Raw genomic sequence first — 25,143 nt, 5'->3', positions numbered from 1 at the left:
TCCCTTCTGTTTGTTAGATGAGGTGCTGCCTGACTCACGAATCACTGAGTAAAACCAATTAGATCTTTAAATTTACTCAGTTGAATTTTTAAAACAGTATCTATTTTTTACTGGTTCTGTACTGGTTATTATATATATAATACACAATTATGGAGATCTAAAAATCCCAACCTTCTCTGCTGTCTGCAGCTGGAGAACCAGAAAAACTGGTGGTCATTCAGTATGAGTCTGAAGGCTCAAGAACCAGGGATGTGACCTCTGAGGGCAGGAGGAGACAGATGCTCCAACTCAAGCAAAGAGCTTCCTTCTCCTTTTTGTTCCATTCAGGCCCTCACAGATCAGATGATGCCTACCCACCAGGGGGAGAGCAGTCTACTTTACTGAGTCCACTGATTCAAATGCTAATCTTTCCCAGAAACACCGTCAGAAACAGAGGCACTGAAAAATAATGTTTTAGCAGTTTAGTTAAGAGTTAGTGACTCTTAACTAGTCAAGTTGACACATCAAATGAACCATCACAAGGAGTAATAGCCAAGGTATAAAAACCCCAACAGTGTGGAGGACTCAGGTGAGACTGTGTCAGCCTTTCTTGCTGATAACATGAGACCTAGGGTCCTACTTGGTGTAATTTTTACTGCCTTAGAATTAACAACTATTTTGAAAACTTCTTACATTTAAGACAACATTTTCATTTTGGTCTGATTTTCAACATTTTGGGGATGAATTGGTAAGTGTGGGAGGGAACAAGATGGCTGAGACCAGACTGAACACCAGGCAATAGAAGAAACACTGGAGGCGTGGAACTGTTGATGAAGCCATGTGCCAATGGCTAGGGTACCTGGTGTTAGCATACTATCTTTTGCCATCTTAGGAGAGAGGCATTACCCAGCACATTTCCACCCCGGGAATTTCCTCAAAGTGAGGTTCTAGACTATAAACAGATTGTTTTTCCTTTTCTGTGCGTGGCCTTCGGTTCAGCTCAAAGGGCATAGATCAAATGTGGCTCCTCTTTATGAAAGTTCCCATAAAATTAAATGAAGTAGCTAAAACCCTCCTCCAAGAGCTAGAGGTAGTGATTGCTTTGCTTCTGGGGAAGCTAAAATAAAATTGGACATGTGGTTGATAAATGCGCCATGGCACCACCCTGGCTGGTCCCAGGAGCCAGCAGTCCATGAAAGCCACTATGAAAATCAGGTAAAGGACATCTGTGAGGTTCTTGCAAAGACGCCTGGCCAGAGGTCGAGCCGCTTGTACAATGCTGGAGATGAACGAGCTGTCCGCGGTGAATGAAGGGAGCAATGGCCTGCGGATGGATGCGATGCGCGGCGGCGGCGACCTCCGGCAGGAGGAGGTGGGAGGCGGGGCCGGGGGCCGCCACGAGCCCTCCCGCCACCCGCCACCCGCCACCCGCCACCCGCCACCCGCCACCCGCCAGCCGCGCGCGAGGAGGAAGGCCCCGCCCAGGCCTGGGGAGCAGCCCCCGAGCGGCCCGACTCGGAGCGAGAGCGAGGACGGGCTGAGGACCTGGGGACCTGAGGCCTGGGAGCACGGCCGCGGTGGTCCGGAGGGGGAGCCCCTGAGCGGTGCCGGCCACCGGCCTCAGCGCCCCGGGAGGAGCCCGCGAGGTGTTTCTGAGAACCCGCCCTGGTGGCGGGTTCAAATGCGTTGGGAGAAGAGCCCGTTTGATCAGTTGGCTTTGATGGAAGAGCTTCTCCACTACGGTTGTCCGTCGTCCTCCTGAAGAACCGGGCTTGATGAGGTTATTGCCAGGGTGACTGAATGCCGTTAAAAGAGGAGGAAGCGGGATCCCTGGGTGGCGCAGTGGTTTGGCGCCTGCCTTTGGCCCAGGGTGCGATCCTGGAGACCCGGGATCGAATCCCACATCAGGCTCCTGGTGCATGGAGCCTGCTTCTCCCTCTGCCTGTGTCTCTGCCTCTCTCTCTCTGTGTGTGACTATCATAAAAAAATAAATAAAATAAAAAATAAAAAAAAAGAGGAGGAAGCTCCTTGAGGAGAGACCCAACATCCCACTGTCTTTGGGCTCGTTCCGGGTAGATAGTATCGGTGCCGAGGAGAAAAGTTGATCTTCGAAAGAATTTTGTTGTTGTTGCGGTGCAGAATAGAGTAGGGCAGTGACTGCGCAGTTATGAAAGAGAACTGTTAAAGAAGAAGAGACGTTCAGGACCGTGGACATTCGTTTTCAAGAATGTTCCTGAAACACCTGTGGACTTTGTTACTGATCCAGATTATTTTCCTTGCATTGAGGAAAATTTCATATTTCACTATAAGGAATGGTTTTGCAAGAATAAGTTATGACCCAGACAAACTGCCAGTACAAGACATCCCCTGATACTAATTACATGAGAAAAAATAATAACATCCAATTTAGGACACAAGATGTCCGAATCATTTGGACTGAAAGCCCACTGAGAGAACTCTGAAGGTTCTACTTCGTGGTCTACCCAAGCCAGTGTTCAAAGGCTAAATTTTTAGTGTAAAATAAATTGGGTATTCTTCAGTATCCCAAAAAGATAAGCAAACCCAAGAAGAAATATGTACCATGTGTGATATATCTCAAAATGTGTTTTCAAGCGTATCTGAAATTTTGTTTGTACATGTACCTTGATCATTTATAAAGCTACTACGATCTATAATTCAAGAAAATTTGTCTTACCATTTTTAAAACTCAAAAATTAAGACATCCATAATTTCAAAGTTAGACATTAAAATGTATGTGAAAGAACAAACTATTTCTAATACTCTTACATCCTAGAGAAATTGTTTTACTTGCTCTCTGTTTTTCATTTAACTTTACAGGTGAAGGATTTTGGTTGAACTTAATAATATAAGAACTGTTAAAGTGAAAATGTCAAGTAAAAGGAAAGCCCTACATGTAAAAAAAAGACTGAACAATTATGCCCTCAACCTTTAAAGGTTTTAAAACCTGCCCAGAAATCCACCTCAGTATCTGGTTTCCCTCTGCCTCCTCCTCTGATTAAGCTTGTTATTATTATTATTTTTGATTAAGCTTGCTAATGGTTATGCACCAGCATTTGAGATAATAAAATTTCTTGTTCTGTGAAAAAAAAAAAAAAAGAGGAAATCTATGAGGTGAGAAAGGAGGCCACACTGAGAAAGGAAATATCTCAGTCTGTGACCATTGCTGAGACCATTCCATAGTGTGTGGAAAAAGACAGGAAGTCTCAGTGATACAAGAATCCTCAATGTCATAAAAAGACGGTGAGTGGGTGGCATCAGGCCTTTGTAGTTCAGTTCAATCTAGCTTAGGGTAGGAGCAGTGTTTCTCAGCACAAAATAAAAATAGGAAAGTAAAATGCCCCCTCCAATCCAGAGAATTTAAACAATATATATTTGCCTTTGTGGCAGTGACCAGTATTGTATAATAATCGCTCACTTACTTGTTCTGTGGAAACTATTCATTACTTTGTTCATGGTAAAGGTTTTATCATCACGATGGTAAGCCTCTTTGATACATGGTCATGTTAATGAATATCACCCACAGTTAACAAAACTCAACTCAGTAAATCTGAGATTTTATTGGCTTTATCCAATGATTCATGATGCATCCCATCTACCGGATAAAAAGGAGCTCCAAGAGCCGTATCAAATGAAAGACATTTACAGGCAGATGGGAGCTGGAACAAGGAGGTAAAAAGTGGATTGGTTATGGCAAGGTACTTTCCTTTAGGGGATGGCAGAGATCTATCAGACAGATTTCCATCTAGTGTTGATTATGTGATTCCTGATTGACTGATTTAAGATTCTATTTCTTGGAGGGGCCGAAACTGTTATTAAGTTAGGTCTTGGTTTGGTGATTTGGGGGTTACATAAGCAACTCAATTTTGGGCCCGTTGTCTTGTTTTTATTATTTTATTATTATTATTGTTATTATTATTATTATTAAAAGATTTTATTTATTTATTCATGAGAGACACACACAGAGAGGCAGAGACAGGCAAATAGAGAAGCAGGCCCTCCCCGGGATTCCAGATCATGCCCTGGGGCAAAGACAGGCGCTCAACTGCTGAGTCACCCAGGTATCCCCCTCACCCCCCCTTTTTTTTAAGATTTTGTTTATTTATTCATGAGAGACACACACACACACAGAGGCAGAGATATAGGCCGAGAGAGAAGGCTGTCTTGATTTTAACAACACAGACATGCGCATACACACACACACAAAACTGAGGAAGTTCTGGGGAAAAAAATGGAGAAAGTAGGAGAATGTATCCTGAAGGCTGATAGGTTAAACTTATATAAATACATTGCTAGTGTTGCCAATATCTGGATAATCTAGTAAAATCAGAGAAACAAAAAGCAGAGCAGAGAATTGATAAGCAAGAAATTGTAAAATTTTAGGAATGCACATCAAAAGGCATTCAGAAATGTTTCTCTGGGTAAATCTCCTCTTCCATGGCCTCCCTCCTTTATGAAATCATGAGGATAGAGACACTCCAGGAAGGGCACAACAAAGAAATGACATGAATGTTGGTGGATAAGGCACTGGAATACTGCAGCACAATTCTGACAGGAGCCATCTGGAATTAGCATCAAATTCCCAGGTTAAGGGTATAATCCCCAACAAGACTGCTTTTACTTCAGAGGCCAGCCACAAGTTTGGGGGTCCCCACTTGCTCCTCTGACCAACTGGATTTAAATCTGGAGGGGTCCCTGATCCTTTTCTCATTTGATAATTTGCTAGAATGACTCACAGAACTCAGGGAAATGACATACTTAGAACCACAGTTTATTATAAAGGAAACAAATAAAGATTGTAACTGAATCAATGGGTTCAGCAGTCTGGGTGCATCAAATTGAATGTAGCCCAAGGAAGTGTTGAAAGCAAAGAACTTTGTATTACTTGTTACAAGTGAGGAGACCGAGAGAGCTCTCTAAGCACTATGTCCTTGTTGGGTTAGTATATGAAGCTTTAATTCAGCATATTAGGGAGGAGGGAGCTTGCATATACATTGTTGGGGAGGAAGAATTTCCTCTGCCCTTCATAATTCTTCTAGCTAAACTAAGAATCAAATTGACATGTGACTGACTAACAGGAGAAAGTCAAATTTAATAGGTGTACCTATGGGGATTCCACATAGAAATTCCAAAGACAGTGAGGTAACATGAAGCTTATGTGAACAAAGGAGAGGAGTAGTGTCTGAGAATACAAAGGGAGGAAGGCCATTAGCAGGAAGGTGAAAAGGAGATGTTTGAAAAAATAAGATTGCCCTATTATGTAGATAAGTTTCTAAGATAAAGAGGAATCTCTGTTAATAGATCTCTATGATGAAACATCAGGCTGATGAAAAGCAAGCAGGCCATTAAGGAGAAGGTAAGGAGCTTCTCTTGAATGGGCTGTGTTTTGATTGCTTTAAACTCAAAATAATGTTCATGCCAATGTGGCTCATCTTTAGGAGGCCTACCCCCACAACATTAACGCACTCATATACATTCTATTATTTATACACTTGAGTTCAATTGCACAGGCTTAGCATGTCAGCACACTAGGGCATACATCGTATGTTCAAAAAATGGTGGAAAATTCCACCCATAGGAGAAGATCATTATAATGAGCTAAGGGTATCTTCAGGATATCTCGGGGCGGGGTGGGGGGGTGGTTTCTGCGCAGGTCTGCAGTAAGAGGCTATCATGTGAGACACACCTAGCAAGGGGCTATCAGGTGAAATACCTAGCTAGGTGTCTCCTTGGTTGAAACTGCTGGTTCTGCAAAATAAAATACATTCTTTCCCTGCTTTTGCCCCTCCCCTTCTTCCCTTCTGATAGCTTTTAACCCTTGGATTTGAATAGCTTCCTATTGCATCCTGGGTAAGAGTCAAATAAAAAGACATGTAGGGTGAAATCTAGGAGAGTACCAAATACTGAGCTTTTACATCCTCTCCATGTAGAACCTAGGTGCCTCACCTTCCTGGCACATGGATATGGTCACCAACCTGGATGTCCACCAAACTACATTTCATTATGTAGGCAAAATTGATTGAATCTTGGCTGTATGATTGAACTCAATTTCCAGCCACCCTCCTCTGCTGGGAGGTTGGCCTGACTCAAAGCCCCAAACCTAAATCACACGGTTAGTCTTTCTGGTGACCAACCCCCTGGTCCTGTCATCTCATTAGCACAAATTCAGGTGTGACCAAGGGGCTCATGAGTTACAAAGATACTCCTATTATTCGGGAAATGCCAAGGATATGGAGTCTCCTTCCCAGAAGCCGGGAACAAAGAGCAGTCTTTATTGTACAACAGGGACACATAATATAAAATAAAAGAGAGTTGAGAAATGTTAACTTGTCTTAAGCCTATCACAAGAGTTTTAAGGAATTCACACTTAAATATTTAGCAAGTGCATGAAAGAAATCATCCAAGTATAGTCCCTTTTTACAATGGAATCATTGTAAAAGAAATCAAGCTCCTAGTTATTGCAGGAGTTGAAATGTGGATGTACTAAAGCCCAGGGCACTATAAAGGAATTGGTAGTCCAGAAGATGATGGAGGTTGAGGAATATGTCAATATATAAACATGGAAGATCTGTCACATTTATGTACTCTCTGCTTTCCCTTAAGAATGGAACAAAATTAAAGGTTAACCCAGAGAGTATTATGGAACAATTTATCACAGCTGCTAATGCAGGAAATGAAGGAGTAAGCCGTGGTGCAGTGCCATGGCCAACCACCCCTCCTTGCCTCCAGAATCCAGAGGGAGCAGGTAAAAGCAAAAGTATAGCTCTTGGCTGGGTTTGCCAACAATGTTGCCAAACAGACTCAGATAAACTCATTGCAAAAGAAGCCAATAACTCAAAGACTCATAAGGGTTTGGAAAAGAGAAAGGGAGGAATTTGTTTTGGGTGCCAACGACCAGCAAGATGGCAGGCTCATACCTTAACAACCGACCTCTGTCAGGAAGATGGACATTTAGAGTCTTATAGGGAGAGGTTGGGGGGATATGTGCAAGAGAGCAGAGACCATGATCATGGGTGAGATCAGTACGTGTCCAGCCCATGACCATGGCAGGGAAGGGGACCTATGGGATGTGATCTTCTAGGCATTCTGTTGCAATCAGAATTTTTCTCATCCAGTGCTTAGAATGTTCTGGTCATTGCCAATGCCTCAAGAAAGTGTGATAAGAAATAACTGTTGGATCTATAGTGAGCCAAAGGACTCACTGAGAGAAGCATATAGTAATGCAATCTCATGCTTTCATTTTCCACATTAAAATGTTTCTACATTTATAGTCATATGGAATTGATTTTGCTTACAGAGAGACAATTCTTTTCTTTTTTAAAGATTTATTTATTTATTTATTATTTATTTATTTATTTATTCATGATAGACATAGGGAGAGAGAGAGAGAGAGGCAGAGTCACAGGCAGAGGGAGAAGCAGGCTCCATGCCGGGAGCCCAATGCGGGACTCGATCCCGGGACTCCAGGATTGCACCCTGGGTCAAAGGCGCTAAACCGCTGAGGCACCCAGGGATACCCAGAGAGACAATTCTAATAATTATTGTATTACTGTTTTTGAAATGGATAGAACCAAAACCATTCTTTTCCCACTGGCCTGAATTGCACATCTTACTGTATATCAATTTATATATACTTAGACTTCTTTGGCGGCTTTGCATTTTGTTTCATTGTCTTGCACCGCAACACTTCATTTTAACTACTGGGACTTTTTTTTTTTTTAAAGATTTTATTTATTTATTTGAGAGAGACAGAGGCAGAGAATGAGTGTGAGCAGTGGGGAGAGATAAACTGGCTCCTTCCTGAGTAGGGAGCCCACTGCAGGCCTTGATTCTAGGATCTTGAGGTCAGGACCTGAGCCAAAGGCAGATGCCCAACTAACTGAGCCATCCAGGTGCCCCACTATTGGAACTTTCTAACATATATGAGTACCTAGTAGGTTCTGACACCCGTTCTCTATTCTTATTTTTCAAACATTTCTTGACATTTTATTATATTAAAAATCATATTATTATTATTATAATCAATGCAGGGTCATTAAGCACAGCAGTCAAAAAAGAATTCTTGAGATGTTTTTAACGCAACTTAGTAAGTTTATTTAAGTGGCATGGAGATAGGACCCATGAGCAGAAAAAGCTGTACTGTTTGCGGTGTGAGGCTGGTGGTTACATACAATCAAAGGGAAGGGGGCTTGCAGGAAGTATCAGATTATGAAAGTTTCTTTCAATTTCTACTTCTAAAACTACTTTTGCAAGATTTTTCTGGTGTTTATCATTCAATATTAACTATCTGTGAGATATACAGGCAGTCATGAGACCCTTAAAGAATGTAGCCATCAGCACATATTTGATCCTTACTGAAACTATGTAAGCTTTAGGTCAGCCTTCCAGGCTAGGGGTAAACACCTTCCTGCTTCTGTCCCTCATCATAATGACCTTATATTCATAGATAACTTGGGAGAAATTGAGGTTCTCCCAATATTGAAAGTTCACATTCAAGTACTTGGGGTATTTGCATTAGTGTTTATGGGCCTTCAAAAACACTTGTAATCTTCCCAAGGTTGTGAATGTTTCTTTTCAGTTTGTTTCAAATATTTTATATATTGATATTGTAAATGATAATTTTTTGAATTATATTTTCCAACAGGCTCTTGCTGTTAAATGGAAAATCTATTACTTTTATATATAATTTTGCAATTATTCAGATTTCTGAATTTAATGTTTTTTTAGTTTACTCTCCAATTTTTAAGGAAGATAATCAAGTCTACAAATAAGAATACCTTAATCTCTTCTTTTCCAATATATATTTCGGTTCTTTATATTATTACACTGGATATGACTGTCTAGGAAATATAAATAATAGTTCATAATAGTGGTTATAAAGAGAAAAAAATAATAGTGGTTATAGTAGGAAATTTATCTAATTCTTGATATCATAGGAATATTTCAGTAAGTATTATGGTGGTGGTTGATTTGCAATAGACATTCTTAGCATAAAGATCTTTCCATGCCTAGGTTCTAATGATTCTTTTGTTTTTTATCTATACAGTATTGATTGTTTAATTTTAGCAAATGCCAATAATAAAAATGATCATATGGTTTATTTCCTCTGGCCTATAAGTGTGACAAATTTGTTTTTGTTGTTGTTGTTGTTTTTTAAGGATTTTATTTATTTATTCATTAAAGAGACACAGAGAGAGAGAGAGAGAGAGAGGCAGAGACAAAGGCAGAGAGAGAAGCAGGCTCCCTGCAGTGAGCCTGCTGTGGGACTTGATCCAGGGACTCTAGGACCATGCCCTGGGCTGAAGGCAGGCACTAAACCGCTGAGCCATCCAGGGATCCCCAAGTGTGACAAATTTGAATGTATTTTAAAGTATTAAGCTGTCTTTGCATTCTTGGCTGGTCATAATGTATTTATTCTTTTACTGTTTCAGACTAAATTTTTACATTCTGGATTAAGACTCTGGTAGTCTTGAGACACCTGGGTGGCTCAGTGGTTGAGCATCTGCCTTTGGCTCAGGTCATGATTCCAGGGTCCTGGGATCAAGTCCCATATCAGGCTCACTGCAGGGAGCCTGCTTCTTCTGCCTAAGTCTCTGCTTCTCTCTGTGTGTCTTTCACGAATAAATAAATAAAATATTAAAAAAAACTCTTGAAGTCTTAAAATTTCTTTCAGAAACTCTTCCTATATCCAATATACTCCTAAACTAATCTCACAGAAGGAAAACTTTTTTTTGTTGTTGTTGTTCTTTGTCCAATATTAAAGGAGACCTCCAAATTCTAGGTAGGTCGGGATACTAACACCTACAAATCAATTCTGATAGAACAATTTTACAATCACTGTTGCTAAACGATTATGTTCAATGAGGCATTGGAGTAAGATAAATATTATTTTCTTTAAGCCCTAAATTTGGCCATTGTTTCTTACCAAAAGTATACTGTAGTGCTAAGTTGACAAAATCTCAAACAATATCCCTATGACAAAGACCTTTACAGCTATTCAAAAAACACTCTGCTTGGGGCCGCTGGTAGTCTCAGTCAGTAGAGCATGCAACTCTTGATCTCAGGGTTGTAGGTTCAAGTCTCATGCTGGGTATAGAGATTATTTTGAAAAATCTCTGTGTGGGCTGCTGGCCACTCTGCTTCTGGCCGCTGTGTGTCAGAAAGGGCCTTCCCCACACGACAGCAATGCAAGTCTGAATAAGAAAAACCATTTCTTGGGATCCCTGGGTGGTTCAGTGGTTTTGCGCCTGCCTTCGGCCTAGGGCATGGTCCTGGAGTCCCAGGATCAAGTCCCACATTGGGCTCCCTGTGAGGAGCCTGCTTTTCCCTCTGCCTGTGTCTCTGCCTCTCTCTCTCTCTTTGTCTCTCATGAATAAATAAATAAAATGTTAAAAAAAAAAAAAAAGGAAGAAGAAAAAAGAAAAATTAAAAATAAAAAAAAAAAGAAAAACCATTTCTTCTTCCTAGCCATGGGCTATCAATTATATAGAAACACCACTCTGGGTTAACAGTCTCCAGGAGAGCATTGATGAGCTCATACAGTCTCAACAGACCACCCCAACTCGCCCTCCAAGCTCTACTTCAGTTTGATAAAGCTAGAAATTCAGAGGGCCAGGAGCAGAGTCAATTTTGGGGGCTCTCTAAATATGTACAGATTCTGCAATAACACGTGGCTTTGGCATTGAATGAAAATTCTTGAAAAAATTCATTTTAAAACAAACAAAACCCCCCAAACCCCCACCCTGCTTATGATGATGATTTTCATACACACACAAAAACAGTAAGAAAAGTATAACAAATCTTCCTATGTCCACCACAAAGCTTCAACAACTGCCAAAGTTTGGCCATACTCAGTCTCCTTCTCCCACTTTTATTTATTTTTTTCTGGAGATCTTCTTTTAAAATAATTTTTAAAAAGATTTTTTTAAAATTAATTTGAGTGAGAGTGAAGGGGCAGAGAGAGAGAATATCCAAGCAGACATCCACTGAGTGCAGAGCCTGATGTAGGGCTTGATCTCATGTAAAGACAGAAGACACCCTCACCTACCCCAATTCGTGAGGACCTGGACCAAAACCAAGAGTCAGATGCTTAACTGACTGAGCCACCTAGGCACCCCTCTGGAGATCTTTTAAGACAAATTCTAGACATCATACCATTTCAGCGATAAATTCTTCAGCATCATACCCAATTCTTATTTGAGACCACGCAAGCTGAGAGCATACTTATGAAGCACAATTCATCATAAGAGATTATATAAAGGTTTAAAACAGTGTGATTAAAATTCATAGTGTTGTGAATGTCTGGAATTACATAATCCACAGAACTGGAGGTACTGCATATCCTTCAAGGAATCCTACCTGGACTTTGTTTCACTTAACTGAGTTTTTGGTAAGAATTGGGGGGAAGGAACAATGTTTAAAGTTAAATGTTTTGGCAAAAACTTACGAGTGCAAACTTTTCTTGTTGCTGATTAAGAGAGACCCATTAATCAGAACGTAGATTTGGCATCCTTGTAGAAAAATTATTTAGCCTAACCAGAATTTATGACACCTAATTGCTTCACAGGCAAATGACATGAGCTCTTGGTAGTATTTATTAAGCTGAATCGGCTTTCATTAGAATAGAGTCCCTTATTTTTTTTTTCTTTTCTTATTTTTATTTTATTTTTTCTTTTTCCACTGTGCGACCTGCTTCAGCGCCTGCAGCCAACGGCACAGAGGCCGGGCAATGGTTCGGGGCCACTGTTTGCTCTGGCATGGGACACTATGAGAGGCCCAGGGGGACAAGCCTGCCATAAATCCAAACCCATGCATAGAATAGTGTCTCTTAAAAGTGGACAGCCAGAGTGGAAGAAGCCAGATAAAGAAGAGCACATCCTTTATGATGTCACTTTATGAAAGTCTAGAAAGTGCAAATTAATCTACAGTGTCAAAGAGGATCAGTGTTTGTCTGGGAAAGGGGGCATGGTGGGGCAGAAGGAAAGGAATTATATAAGGGAATGAAAAATTTGGGGATGTTCTCTCATTGATTGTGGTGATGGTTTCACAGATATTTACAACTGACAAAACTTGTCAAAGTGCATACTTTAGTCACACCTGGGTGGCTCAGTGGTTGAATGTCTGCCTTTGGCTCAGGTCGTGATCCCAGGGTCCAGCGATGGAGTCCTGCATCAGGCTCCCCGTAGGGAGCCTGCTTCTCCCTCTGCCTATGTCTCTGCCTCTCTCTCTATGTCTCTCATGAATAAATAAAATCTTAAGAAAAAGTACGTACTTTAAATCTGTCCAGTTTGTTGTTTGCCAATTATACCTTCATAAATATGTTTTTTCAAAAAGCCTAACTAAAGGTCAGAGTGGTAGAAAGTCTGCAGATGCCTTCCATAGGTTTGTGCCTTTAGGTCCAGGCTGAGGTCACAAGTGGAACTTGAAACAAGAAGAGATAGGAGCCTGCAAGCTGACAACTATGAGCCTACAAGTTAAGGAAACCACCCTCTGAGTACATAATCTACTTTTTGGGTGGAGTCCTAATGAATCAGTTGGTGGAGACCTGAGCCCTGTTGGTTCAAAAGGTTGCCCTGGAGATATAGCTCTTGCCTCTGTGGCTTTCCTGGGGTTTTATTCAGGCAGCCTGATAAAGCTCCAAGCTTCTTAGTACATTAGGAAAATTTTTGTGTACCTGGATCTTGTCATGCTCAGGTAAAGCTGAGAACATGGTGTTTGTTTCTGGTCTTACGTCTAAATATAGAAGCTAAAGAGGAACAAAAATGAGTATGGGAATTATAGGTACTAGATAATTATAATTATCTATTATTCCCAGAACTGGGTTGGGTAGAATTTAGCTGTCAGGCAGGAGAAGGTGTCAATCTGTCACCAGGATTTAGAATTTTGCCTGTCAGCTTGGATTCCAACCTGGACAACTAAAATTTCAGGAAGAATTGACCAACTTTATACGAAAAATTGGTTCAAGTGGTGACCCAATGCATTTGGGGAGAGAGAAGGCTGTCCTTGCTGGTTTCTGTCTGCCTACCTAGCAGACTGCTTTGGAGAAGCACACCCCATAGATAAGGCCAGGCATGTCCATTATTGGGAACAGCTTTACTTATACCATAAGAGTCTTGACCCTTCAAGCTTTGGAGTCCTATATAGAGTTCATTGTATCTCCTACTGGAAAATATTGAGGGTGCTCCAGGTTGATGTAGGAGACCATATAAGCCCTATCCTATCTGCTTTGAGCTTTTTTCTCATGCCTAAAGCTCCTTTGGTTGCCCTAAGAAATGCAGGAGATCAGTGCCTGAATCCTCCCCTTTGGAAGATGGTTGAGGTACCAGCTTAGATTTGAAGCAAGCTCTAGGTCTTCAGGGGCTGGCTAGAACAGAGCATCTTACCCAAGACAGCCGAAGTTGGAAGAGTGGGGAGAGTGGGCCCCTGATAAGGCCTGCAGAGAGCTGAGCACCAAGCCAGGGAGCCTGATGTCCCAGGTAAGTCTAAGATAGGAGAGGGAACTCAGTCAGGAGCAACCAGAAATGGGAACAGCCTGGGAACAAAATGTTGGGAGATGAGTGCTTTGAACAGACTCCAAGAGTCTGTGGCTCTGCCAGTATCTCTGTAGGCCATGGGAGCATCATTCATGAAGCTCCATTGGCTTGGAGCTATAGTGGTAGGGCAAGCGCCACTCACATTCCTACTACAGGCTTTAGAGTCTATACTAAGACTCCCTTTGAGTCACCAGTGGAAGATTCTGAAGTGTTCTGGGACATTTGGTGTAGGACACTATTTCATAAAACTATACTGTTGGACCATACTGAACATCCTGATAGTTTATGCTAGTGGCCACTTGGTGTTTCCTGGCACCTCTCAGCAGATCCTATTTTCTCAGTCTGCAGTAGTTGTTCAGAGCACCGTTACACTTTGCTAGGAAATGGCTCTCCTGACTACAACAGTAGATAGACAGTGAGTGCAAGGGGTGCTCCTCTTGTGGGGCTGGACAGGGTCCCGGTTAGTCTTGGCAGCCTTCAAGTCACTGCCTGGGTATGGATCCCTGGTGCTGGCTCTTTAAGCCTTATTGAGCACTACACCCATGGCCTGAGTTCCTGATGGTTCTTGCACATGCTTTAGTTTCTTCTTTTCGTTTTGTCTTTCTGTATTGATGTTGCTAATCATGGGAGATGGGTGGGCCACTCCTACCCACCATCCCTGACTTCATGGGGTGAGTCAGAATTGCCTCTCTCATGTGAGAGTCCCTTTCTTTTCTACTTTTTGTGAAGAGGTATCTAACAGCTACACATGGAGATTCTCCCTTGTGTTCTAACATCTGCTGTGAAATTTAATGGCATGGTCCTGTGGCTCTTCACAATTCTAACCCTGTGTACATGCCACTCTAAGCATTCTGCCCCAGAGCCCGGTCAGTACTGACTCCAGGGACATTTCTGGAGCTTCTGGCACCTAGAAGCTTTATACCAGCCTCATGCCTTCTCTTTCCTCCTTTATGACTCTTTAACTCCTCCAGTGTCTTAGAGGAAAGTTACAGCCAACATATTAAATGTCTCATTCTCTGGACCTGACACAAGACTGACATTTTTTCATCTTTGGTCCAAAGACTTTGTATTTTTGATAAGTCATTGTTATAACCATTATACTGGGTAAGCAAAACTCATGAGGCATAGGATGGAGACTTCCAGCTACATACCAAAATGCCCCTTTCTTCTTGGGGTACACAGACTACATTTCCCAGCCTCCCTGGCCAACAAATTGGTTATATGACCAAGCTCTCTCCAGTGGAATGTGAACAGAAGTGTATCTGCCAAATTCCAGGTCTGGCCTATTAAAACCTCCCACATTCCTTCTTCCTTCTCTTTCCCCCTTCTGGCTGACTGAGAATTTGATACCCAAGGTGACCTTGGAAGTCACAGTTGAAAATGGTAGAGCCACTGTTGGTTTAAGTTCCTAATTGACCACGACAAGGAGATCTGCCCTTGGAATCCAAACCTGCTCAGGGTGTTATATATGAGAAATGATGTTGCATAATGTTAAGCACTTTAAGGTCTTCTTGTTACTACAGGCTATTGTACCTACCTAATATAAGGTAGGATCAGGAAGTAACTTTATTTTCATTTCTTTCTATGTAAACCCATTTTGTGGGATCCAGTCTCCTGCTCCTAGATAAAATTTGAGACAGGTTCTATAAGCTTTCTGGTCATGTGAAGGTAGTTGAAAGTCATGTGGCCACTCTAATACCCCAAAGAGTTCAGTAGTTAAATGGTCCAATCTCATAATGGTAAAAACTTCAAGCTTTATTTAAATTCTAGGCTTTCTGGGATCCCCTGGGTGGCAGTTTAGTGCCTGCCTTCGGCCCAGGGCGTGATCCTGGAGTCCTGGGATAGAGTCCCGCATCGGGCTCCCTGCATGGAGCCTGCTTCTCCCTCTGCCTATGTCTCTGCCTCTCTCTCTCTCTCTCTCTCTCTCTCAGTCTGTGTCTCTCATGAATAAACAAATAAAATCTTAAAAAAAAATTATAGGCTTCTTGGGGCACCTGCCTGGCTCAGTGGTTGAGCATCTGCCTTCAGCTCAGGGCATGATCCTGGGTCCTGGGATTGAGTCCCACGTCAGGCTCCCTGCATGGAGACTGCTTCTCCCTCTGCCTGTGTCTCTGATTCTCTCTCTGTGTGTCTCTCATGAATAAATAAATAAAAATTTTAAAAAAATCAATAAATAAAGGCTTCTCCCCTTTCTTTGAAATCAGCTGCCCTCACTAGGAATCAAGGTGTGCAGAGATCTCTCACTTGCCACTTTGTGGCAGAAACTGCTATTGTCCCTCAGTGCTCATTTTCTTCCTCTTCCTTATTTTTTTAGAGCAAGAGTAAAAGTGTGTGAGTGTGCATGGAGGGAGGGGGAGCAGAGGGAGAGGGAGAGAGGAAATCTTGAGGGGCTTCCATGCTCCGAGCGGAGCCCAACTAGGGGCTTAATCTCATGACCTCGAGATCATGACCTGATCCAAAATCAAGCATTGGATGCTTAGTTGACTGAGCCACCCAGGCACCCCTCTCCTCTTCCTTATTAATAGAACTCCCAAATTTTTGTGGATATGTGGCTACTCCAAACAAAGGCTACATTTCCCAGTATCCCCTGAAGCTAAGTGTGGCCATGTGACTAATTTGGCAACAGGGTATGAATAAAGCGAGTGAGCAATCTTTTGGTAATGTACTCAATAGCAGGAATAGTGCTCCCTTTCCCCTATCCTTCTCCCTTACTCTCGGCTGGAAGAGACTCTGTAGATGTGATGATGGCTCATTCCAACCTCGCAGCTGAAAGCAGTATTCTAGGCAATGACAGATCAGCAAGACGGAGGAGCTGGATCCCCAAGCAGTGGACTCACTATCCAGCCCAGGAATCTTTATGGTGGAACTATTCCATGAGAAATAAATTAACTTTTGTTCTTTTGTCTTTTTGCATGCTTGTCCCTCATCTTGCTAACTTAGACGTTGGATCCCTCTAGAGTTGGAGTGGTGAGAGGGGGAGGCTTAACGGGACCAGGAGAGGTCTGATTTGGCTAGAGATACTATGAGGTGGCACAAGTGCTTCCTGGATCATTAGGCATAGCTGATTCTTCCTTTAATTAGACACTTGGTGAATTTCTTGGAGATAAATCCTTGACTTTGCTAGGATTTCTCATTCCTTGCTCCTTTAATGAGGGCAATGCCTTAGACTGGTCAACTATACTTCTTTCTGTAGCTTCCAAGTGTCTAGCAACTCATCCCTTTATTAGGATCACCAAATCTCTCTGATTGACCATTTTGGACAGGATCTAATACAATCCTGTGTCAGCTTTCTCTCTTGCTGGCCCCATACCCGGTCCACAGGAAACATCATGAATCCAGTGTCCCAGGAATCTGGAAAGGTTGGTAGCCCTCAACCTAGTAACCTCTCTTACACCACCATCAGGGCAGCTAGACAGCCTTTTGTTTTTTGGTTTTCAGATATGAGTCAGGCACTAGCTCACCCCTGTGCTCAAACTGCAGGGGACACATATTAAACTCTCTGAAAGGGTCTACCAAAGCCCTTTTCCCTGGGCTTAAATGAGGGCAATACCTTAGTTCCCTCAGGAGGTTGAATTGTTAATTGCTTCTCCTTCATACTCCAGACTATGGTCACCTTCACAGGGACACTCTCAGGCTCAGGACTTCAGAAGTGTTCTTTCACGTAGGGACTCTGGCCCCTTTTGTCATGATTTCCCTGTTTTATTTAGGAAGAGGTTCAAAATTTTAGAAGCTCATTGTCTTTTTTTTTTTTTTTACTGTAGGTTCCATGCTCAATGTGTGGCTTGAACTTACAACCCTGAGATCAAGAGTCACAATCTCTACCAAATGAGCCAGTTAGGCACCCAAAGAAGCACATTGTCTTGAGCAAGAGCCACTGTTTGCTTTCCAAATATCAAGCCCACTCACTTACCTCATATATTCCACGGCATCACACAAGAATTATTCCTGGGAGCTCTAGTGGCACTGCATTCACATTCTCCTTCTGTTTGAACTTCCAGACCACCTTACCCAAAGCCACTTGCAGCAGTACTCCATCAGTGCTGATGTCATTGCTACCATACCCAACAGGTTTGGGGCTCTTATTCCAGGGATGGTGCAAGTAGTGTTTCAAGATTGAACTCCAAAAAAGTAACCTGAGTTTCCGTGGTTCTCACTAGCTTACACAGATATGTAAGTGAGGCTACCTTAAGGTAATAATCAAAATTTCAGTGTCTTTTCCCAACCTCTGAAAAGTCCCCTTCTCTGCCCAAGTACTTCTGGGCTCTGAGGGGAATCTCACAGGAGCTCACAAATCCAGTCATCCAGGTATATTGTCATTCTGTATCCAGCACCTGCTTGAGCATCACCCCGAATGAATTGAAGCCCTTAAGGCACCAAATCTACATTGGGTGATGTCTATGCCTAGAGAGGAAATTTTTTATATTCTTTTTCTTTTTAAAAAGATTTTATTTATTTACTCATGAGAGACACAGACAGAGAAGCAGAGACAAAGGCAGAGGGAGAAGCAGGCTCCCTGCAGGGAGCCCGATGTGGGACTCGACTCCAGGACCTGGGATCATGCCCTGAGCCAAAGGCAGACGTCAACTGCTGAGCCACCCAGGAGTTCCTTCTTTTTCATATTCTATTTCATTAGAGGACTGCCCAAGCAATGGCTGTGTGTTTCAGGGTCTTGCAGAGCTTCCAGAACCAGATACATGATGACAGTCTTCTTTTTTTTTTTGCCTGGGATGGAGGACTGGAGGTGGTGACAAATCACATCCACTTACTCTTTAATTCAACAAATATCTCCTGAATTCCTCTTCCGTGCTAGCCATGAGGTAAACAAGATACATATGGTCTCTGCATCCATGGAGTTTATAGCCCATTGCAAGACCAAAACAAAACAAAACACACAATGACAAAAAAAGCCATTTAAAATTTTACCTTCAGGACTTTGTTATTGGGTGCAGTTAATTGTGTTTGGCTGCTGCTCCTGTTTGGGTGAGTTTTGTGCACAAAGCCTGCCAACTCTCAGGCAAATAGATGCTGACAGCCTGTCTCACCATGTGGAGCAATATCCTTCTTAATCCATGGCTACACTGATCTACTGGGGCCTAGTACAGGAGATTAATCTATGCTATGCTAAAATTGTGTGATTTTTTCCCCACACTTAGTGACAGCCAAAGAAAAACATGCACTTATTTCTCCAAGTGCTTCTTCCTTCCATTCCACACCATGGTTCCCAAACTCTGTGGCAAGACTGGATAGTGAGGAGAATGGCTTGTTGGCTGTGATAACTTCAAAACCATGAGAAGACCAGGGTTTTGCTAATCCTGTTAGAAGGAGGCAGGCCAGTGCAGACATGGGGAGATGGGAAAATTTGACAGAAGTTGAAAGGAAGGACTATTTGCAGAGGGGGAAGTAGAAGGTTCCAGAGGAACAGAGAAGGGTCTTGGAGGCACATTCTCCTTCGGCCTAGGGAACCCCATGCGGAGATAGACTAAAGGTCTGAGCAGCAGGTGCATGGCAGGGAACAACTGGTACATCCCCCTGAGACTCCATACTGTTTGGATTTTGGCCTTGTAGACCTTGAGTACCAATATTTCTTAGAGTTTTCTGTGAGAGTGAAAAGACTCCTGAATTACCAAATGGTATACAAAGGAGATGTATTCTTGCCTCATTTTCTACAGAAGGGAAAGGATCTCATGAAGAACATCCAGTGAACAAATAGTAAGACTATGCCCCATTGCCTACTTGCCATCCTGCCCTTGATGCACATCTGCTTCCAGCTGTGCAGCCCACAGAAACCAAGCTCAGTTTGATGGTCATCCAGGATTGAAAACGAGCCTGGAATTTTAGCTTCCTGTCTAAGAAAATCCAAATATATAACTTTTTTTTACACCACTAGAATTTCAGATTTCCTTTTTTTTTTTTTTCCCTTTTTTTTTTTTTTTTTTAATTTTCTTACTTTCTGGTTCTGTGGCTTAGAATACAGAAACTTTCAATCCCTCCTTTTGTTAAGTGTCTATTGGTCAGGAAACATGCCCTATAATAACATTAAGAGAAAATACTACCTAATGGGTTCATGTGATTACTTCATCAAGTGAGAGATTCTTTCATAATTTGAATAATTTCATTATATGAGTAGAGTGTTTTGGAAATTATGTTATAAAGTAAGTTTAATAACTTAAAAAGCCTATCCCATTAATAGGGAGGGTAGATCTCTGCAGAGAAGTTTCCTTCTCCACTTTGTAACTCCAACCCCTCACTGTTCAGTGCAGTTTTCATGGAGCACATGGGCCAAGCCTCAGTCAAGGTGGACACCCTGCCATGGTTGAATGCCTCCAGGAGGTTGCTATACTGCTATTCAGAACCTGGCCCCTGCTGTGGTAATGGCAAATGGACAGGCAACTCTTCCAGCAGAGAAGTTTGAACACTCTTTTCCAGAGACACGATATGAACATTAAGCCTCAGCTGACGATCTGCCAGTAGTGGTGGCAGACTATTTCTATGATGAATGGAGAGGCTTTGGCAGTACAGAGAAGGAGGCGTAGCACTTTGTTTGTATCACTATTGCTCTCAGGTCAGGGGACAGGTCTTTATGAAGTTCTTGAGTGATGCATGAGATGGCTTTTGGGCACTTCCCTCAGATGAATGTATCATAGATGGGAGTATAGTTTATAGCATAATGACTAAAATTAAGTAAAAGTCTCAGGTTGTCACTTTTGGTGCCTTGAATGGGGCATGGTGGTCTCTCCTTGGAGCAGAGCAGCAGAACTCAGCACTTATGTCAGCCCTTTTTTTTTTAAATTTTTATTTATTTATGATCGTCACAGAGAGAGAGAGAGAGGCAGAGACACAGGCAGAGGGAGAAGCAGGCTCCATGCACCATGAGCCCGACGTGGGACTCGATCCCGAGTCTCCAGGATCGCGCCCTGGGCCAAAGGCAGGCACCAAACCGCTGTGCCACCCAGGGATCCCGTGTCAGCCCTTTTTGATTCAAACATTATCAGCCCCCTCCTACCCTGACCACTGGGGCCTTTAGGGCCCCCTGCCTCCCACCCCCACCAGCTGCCATCACAGTGGATCCTAGTGAGGCATTAAGTCTACTGTTTGTACTTAGGTTAACTCTACCCAAGGGTGAAGAGCAATGAAGTTCATGGGGAGGATCTCCAAGAAGAACACCTTTTGTGGCCTGCAATCCAGCAGGCATCATAGGTTATCTATCCACCTGCCAGCTTTGGTTTACTGATATATAACTGATTTAGAATTAGAAGCACATAAAAAACACCTGTATTACTGGCACCCCTGCCTCTTAATTTCATTTCCCTTCATAGCATTCTTTATAACATTATGCAAATCTGATCATGCCCAAGCTCAATTTCAAAAGGTCTTTCCAGAGTCTATTGGATTAGATCCAAACCTCTTGTCATGGCAGGTAAATCCCTTTAAGAAAGCCTGTCTAATCTCATGAAAGCTTTTCGCAGAGGACACTTCTGGCACTCACAAAACAGTCATCCCTACTTCCTTGATGGCAAAGCTTTTACAAATTTTATTTATTGTTTCAGTGCTGCCCTCTCATAAATTCAGATAAGGAGGTCCCCTCACAGCCCAAAGAGATATAAGTATTACTATGGTTCGTCTAATGCCTCTTCCATCACTCTTGCTATGGTTGATTTAGTAGTAGGGCTCTGGGCCCAGTGAGAAGTGAGGGAAAGTTGGCTGGGGCACTTCTGGGAAAACCTTTCTGCTTCTGAACATGGTTGTTGAAGATATTGTATCTGCTGCTTTAGCAGCCAACCACAGTCCATAAGAATGAATTCTAAAACACTGACCATGAGGGAACAGAGAGATGGAAAGAAGCTGGGTCCTTGATATCATCAAGCCACCAAATTAACCCAGATCTTATCTTTGTCTGGAAACTTCTTCTTCTTTTTTTTTTTTTTAAAGGAATGTTTATTTATTTATTTTTTTTTTATTTATTTATGATAGTCACAGAGAGAGAGAGAGAGAGAGGCAGAGACACAGGCGGAGGGAGAAGCAGGCTCCATGCACCGGGAGCCTGATGTGGGATTCGATCCCGGGTCTCCAGGATCGCGCCCTGGGCCAAAGGCAGGCGCCAAACCGCTGCGCCACCCAGGGATCCCTGGAAACTTCTTAAACCCAAAAACTTTTCATTTGCAGCTACCAACATTCTGACTGATAAACTTGCATAATATAATCTTTTACAATTCACGTCTTCTTTCCTTCTACTTCATGCCTACAGTGGTCTCTTCTCACACCTTCAAGCTGTTGCATACAGTATTACCCTCTGCCTGGAGTGCTTCCTCCCTGTTTTTTGGCCTGTAAACACCATTCATCCTTCCTGTCTAGCTTGGGTGTGATCTCCTGTGAGATCTTTGCAGCTCCCCAAAACAGACTCAGGGGAAGCTACCCCTGTGGTGCCACTGCTCTTCATTGCTCCAAACTCTATAGGAGCAATGCTTCCATTTGTGGAGCAGATAAGAACTTCTCCGTCTTCTCTTACCAAAAAAATTTTATGAGAAACATCTCCAAACCTTTTACTAATCTATCTGATGGAAAAATTCAAGCATCCCATCAAAACCCATTGTTCTGAGGAGCAAATAGTAGTTTGTAAAACACTTAAAAATGTAAATGAAAATATCCTTTTTATTATGGAAAGTTTAAATCATATTTAAAAGGAGAGGCAATGTGGGGTGCCTGGGTGGCACCGTCTGTTAAGCGCCGGACTCCTGGTTTCTTTTTTTTTTTTTTTTTGGACTCCTGGTTTCCACTCAGGTTGTGACATTGGGCTCTCTGGTTAGTGTGGAACCTGCTTGAGATTCTCTCTCCCTCTCCCTCTGCCCCTTCTGCTCCTGCTCTCTCTCTCTTTCAAATAAATAAATAAATCTTAAAAAAAAAAAAAAAAAGGAGAGGCAATGCTATAATAGACTCCACTGCCTGCCTGTGGCATATAAACAAAAAACCAATCTTGATTCATCCAGCCCCAACTGCACCATTGTTTTGAGGCACTCTCAAACATTACGTCATTTCCCCTCATTAATATTTTACTCTGATCTCCAAGAGTAACAGCTCTCTTTTTAAAAAATATAATCACAATATCATTATCACACTTCAAATATCAACAATGATTCTTTTATGATATCATTAAATACCAAGTCAGGGATAAAGGATTAACTTTCTTTGAATGTGTGTTTTATGCACACACACATATAATTTCTTGGAAAATCAGGATCCAAATAAGATTCCTATATTGTAATTGGTTGATATGTCTCCAGGCCTTTTAAAAATTTATTTAAATTTTATTCATGCCTGTATTTTACATTACACTATGCTTTTCTAACTTAGCTAGGATTTTTTCTTTTCAACATTTCTAATAGAACTAGCATTTGAATGGCAGGGCCACTTGTCCAAACAAGGGGACAGAGAGGACAGGTTTCAGTGGTCAGTAAAGCTGTAGGCTGCAGTTAGCAAAACCTCTGTCAAAGAGAAAGTGCTAAAGAGTTTCAAAAGCTCTTCTGAACACAAAAGAGAAGATTCTTTCTTTCCTTTTGTTTTTTAATTACAGTGCCTTTAATTATATTTTGGTTTCCTCGACTTCTTTTTTTTTTTTAAGATTTTATTTATTTATTCCTTAGAGAGAGAGAGAGAGAGAGAGAGAGAGAGAGAGACAGGCAGAGGGAGAAGCAGGCTCCACGCAGGGAGCCCGACATGGGACTCAATCCTGAGTCTCCAGGATCAGGCCCTGGGCTGAAGGCAGTACTAAACTGCTGAGCCACCCGGGCTGCCCTCCTCGACTTCTTAATTTTGTCAGTTCATGTATGGGAGCAAATCTCTATCAAAATCTATACTAAGAAGACCCTCCTACATTTGTGGTATGAGTATAAAATGGTTCAATTTCTAATGGAGGCAACTGGCCAAGTCAATCAAAATCCCAAATTCCTGGGGTGCCTGGGTGGCTCAGTGGTTGGGCATCTGCCTTTGGCTCAAGTCCTGGTTCCAGGGTCCTGGGATCAAGTCCCAGATCGGGCTCCCTGTGGGGAGCCTGCTTCTCCCTCTGCCTCTCTCTCTCTCTCTCTCTCTGTGTCTCTCATGGATACTTTATTTATTATTCATGAGAGACACAGAAAGAGAGAGGTTGAGACATAGGCAGAGGGAGAAGCAGGCTCCATGCAGGGAACCCAATGCGGGACTGGATCCTGGGATCCAGGATCACGCCCTGAGCTGAAGGCAGACACACTTAACTGCTGAGCCACCCAGGCATCCCAATAAATAAAATCTTTAAAAAAAAAATCACAAAGTCCCTTTCACTCAGCAAGGCCACTTCTATAAATCTTCCCTACAAACATACCCATTCATGTGTGACATGACAAGGTAGTTTGTGGCAGAATTGTTTGTGCAAAAGGTTATAAATAACAAATGGTCATGAATAGGAGGCCAGTTTTTAAAACTGTGGTATTTCCATACCACAGAATGCTATGCAATTGTAAGAACTATATGCAAGTCCTTGATATATTGATATCAAACGCTGATAAGTGAAAAAAAGTGGGAAACTGACTAGTACACACACAGAACATGATTCTTTTTGTTTAAAAAACAAAAATGTGTGTTGTGTGTATATTATGATTTTGCTTCCATATGTATAGAAGGATATAAAGAGAAAAGATATAAATAACCAGAAAGATATAAATAACTCATTTGCAGCATTGCTGCTGAGGAAAGGAACAGGATTGGGAGTCAAGTGAGAGGTAAGCTTCACTTGTAGGTACTTTCAGAGCTTTTAAATTTTGAACTGTAGGAGTATATTACCTACTCAATATAAATTAAGATAATCTAAATATAAAATTTAATACTTACCGTGGCCCTGGTGGCGCAGCAGCTTAGCACTGCCTGCAGCCTGAGGTGTGATCCTGGGGACCAGGGATCGAGTCCTGTGTCGAGCTCCCTGCATGGAGCCTGCTTCTCCCTCTGCCTGTGTCTCTGCCTCTCTTTCTCTCTGTGTCTCTCATGAATAAATAAATAAAATCTTTTTTAAAAAATTTAATACTTAAAGTGTACCTGGGGCTCAGTCAGTTAAGCATCTGATCTCAGCTCAGGTCTTGATCTCAGGGTACTGAGTTCAAGCCCTGCATTGGGTTAAAAAAAAAAACAAAAAACAAAAAACAACCCACAAAGAAGCCAAAACAAAACAAATTTAATGCTTAAAAGGCTCAGCCAAGGGATTAGAAGTGATCTCTTGCAAGTCTCACATGCTGCTGTTGGTCATGACCTCCTTACATTGCTCCTTCTATTGGCCTCTAGGAACATTGCTCCCTCAGCTCCTTCCTATTAGCTCAGCGCCTATGCTGGCAACTCTTGCCCTGCGCATCCTTACATGTGGATGCTCCTCAGGGCTAGAGGACCTCATGGCACATTGTTTTTGTGTGTCTGTACAAAGCCACTATTTTGACTCGACTGCTGGGGCTAGTAGGGACTCTAGATTATGGTGGGGAATTTTATTTTTTTTTAATTTTTTTTTAAATTTTTATTTATTTATGATAGTCACAGAGAGAGAGAGAGAGAGAGAGAGAGGCAGAGACACAGGCAGAGGGAGAAGCAGGCTCCATGCACCGGG

General features: G+C 42.2%; 1 protein-coding gene and 1 non-coding gene across 2 annotated transcripts; one reads left to right on the top strand and one right to left on the bottom strand.

Annotated features, from left to right (window-relative positions):
• Positions 1-1,255: 1,255 nt before the first annotated feature.
• LOC121486910 (EP300-interacting inhibitor of differentiation 1-like) lies at positions 1,256-1,741 on the top strand. Its single transcript, XM_041748348.1, has one exon. It carries the CDS (start codon positions 1,256-1,258, stop codon positions 1,739-1,741), a length of 486 nt encoding a protein of 161 aa, XP_041604282.1.
• Positions 1,742-11,674: 9,933 nt separating this feature from the next.
• LOC121475310 lies at positions 11,675-11,809 on the bottom strand. Its single transcript, XR_005983717.1, has one exon. It is a non-coding gene; the product is annotated as a small nucleolar RNA SNORA42/SNORA80 family (small nucleolar RNA).
• Positions 11,810-25,143: the final 13,334 nt, after the last annotated feature.

Source organism: Vulpes lagopus, chromosome 1 (genome assembly GCF_018345385.1).
Source record: "Vulpes lagopus strain Blue_001 chromosome 1, ASM1834538v1, whole genome shotgun sequence".
NCBI classification, from domain to species: Eukaryota; Metazoa; Chordata; class Mammalia; order Carnivora; family Canidae; genus Vulpes; species Vulpes lagopus.
Note: the sequence above shows the minus strand (reverse complement) of the source record. Positions and strands in the feature narration are given on the sequence as shown.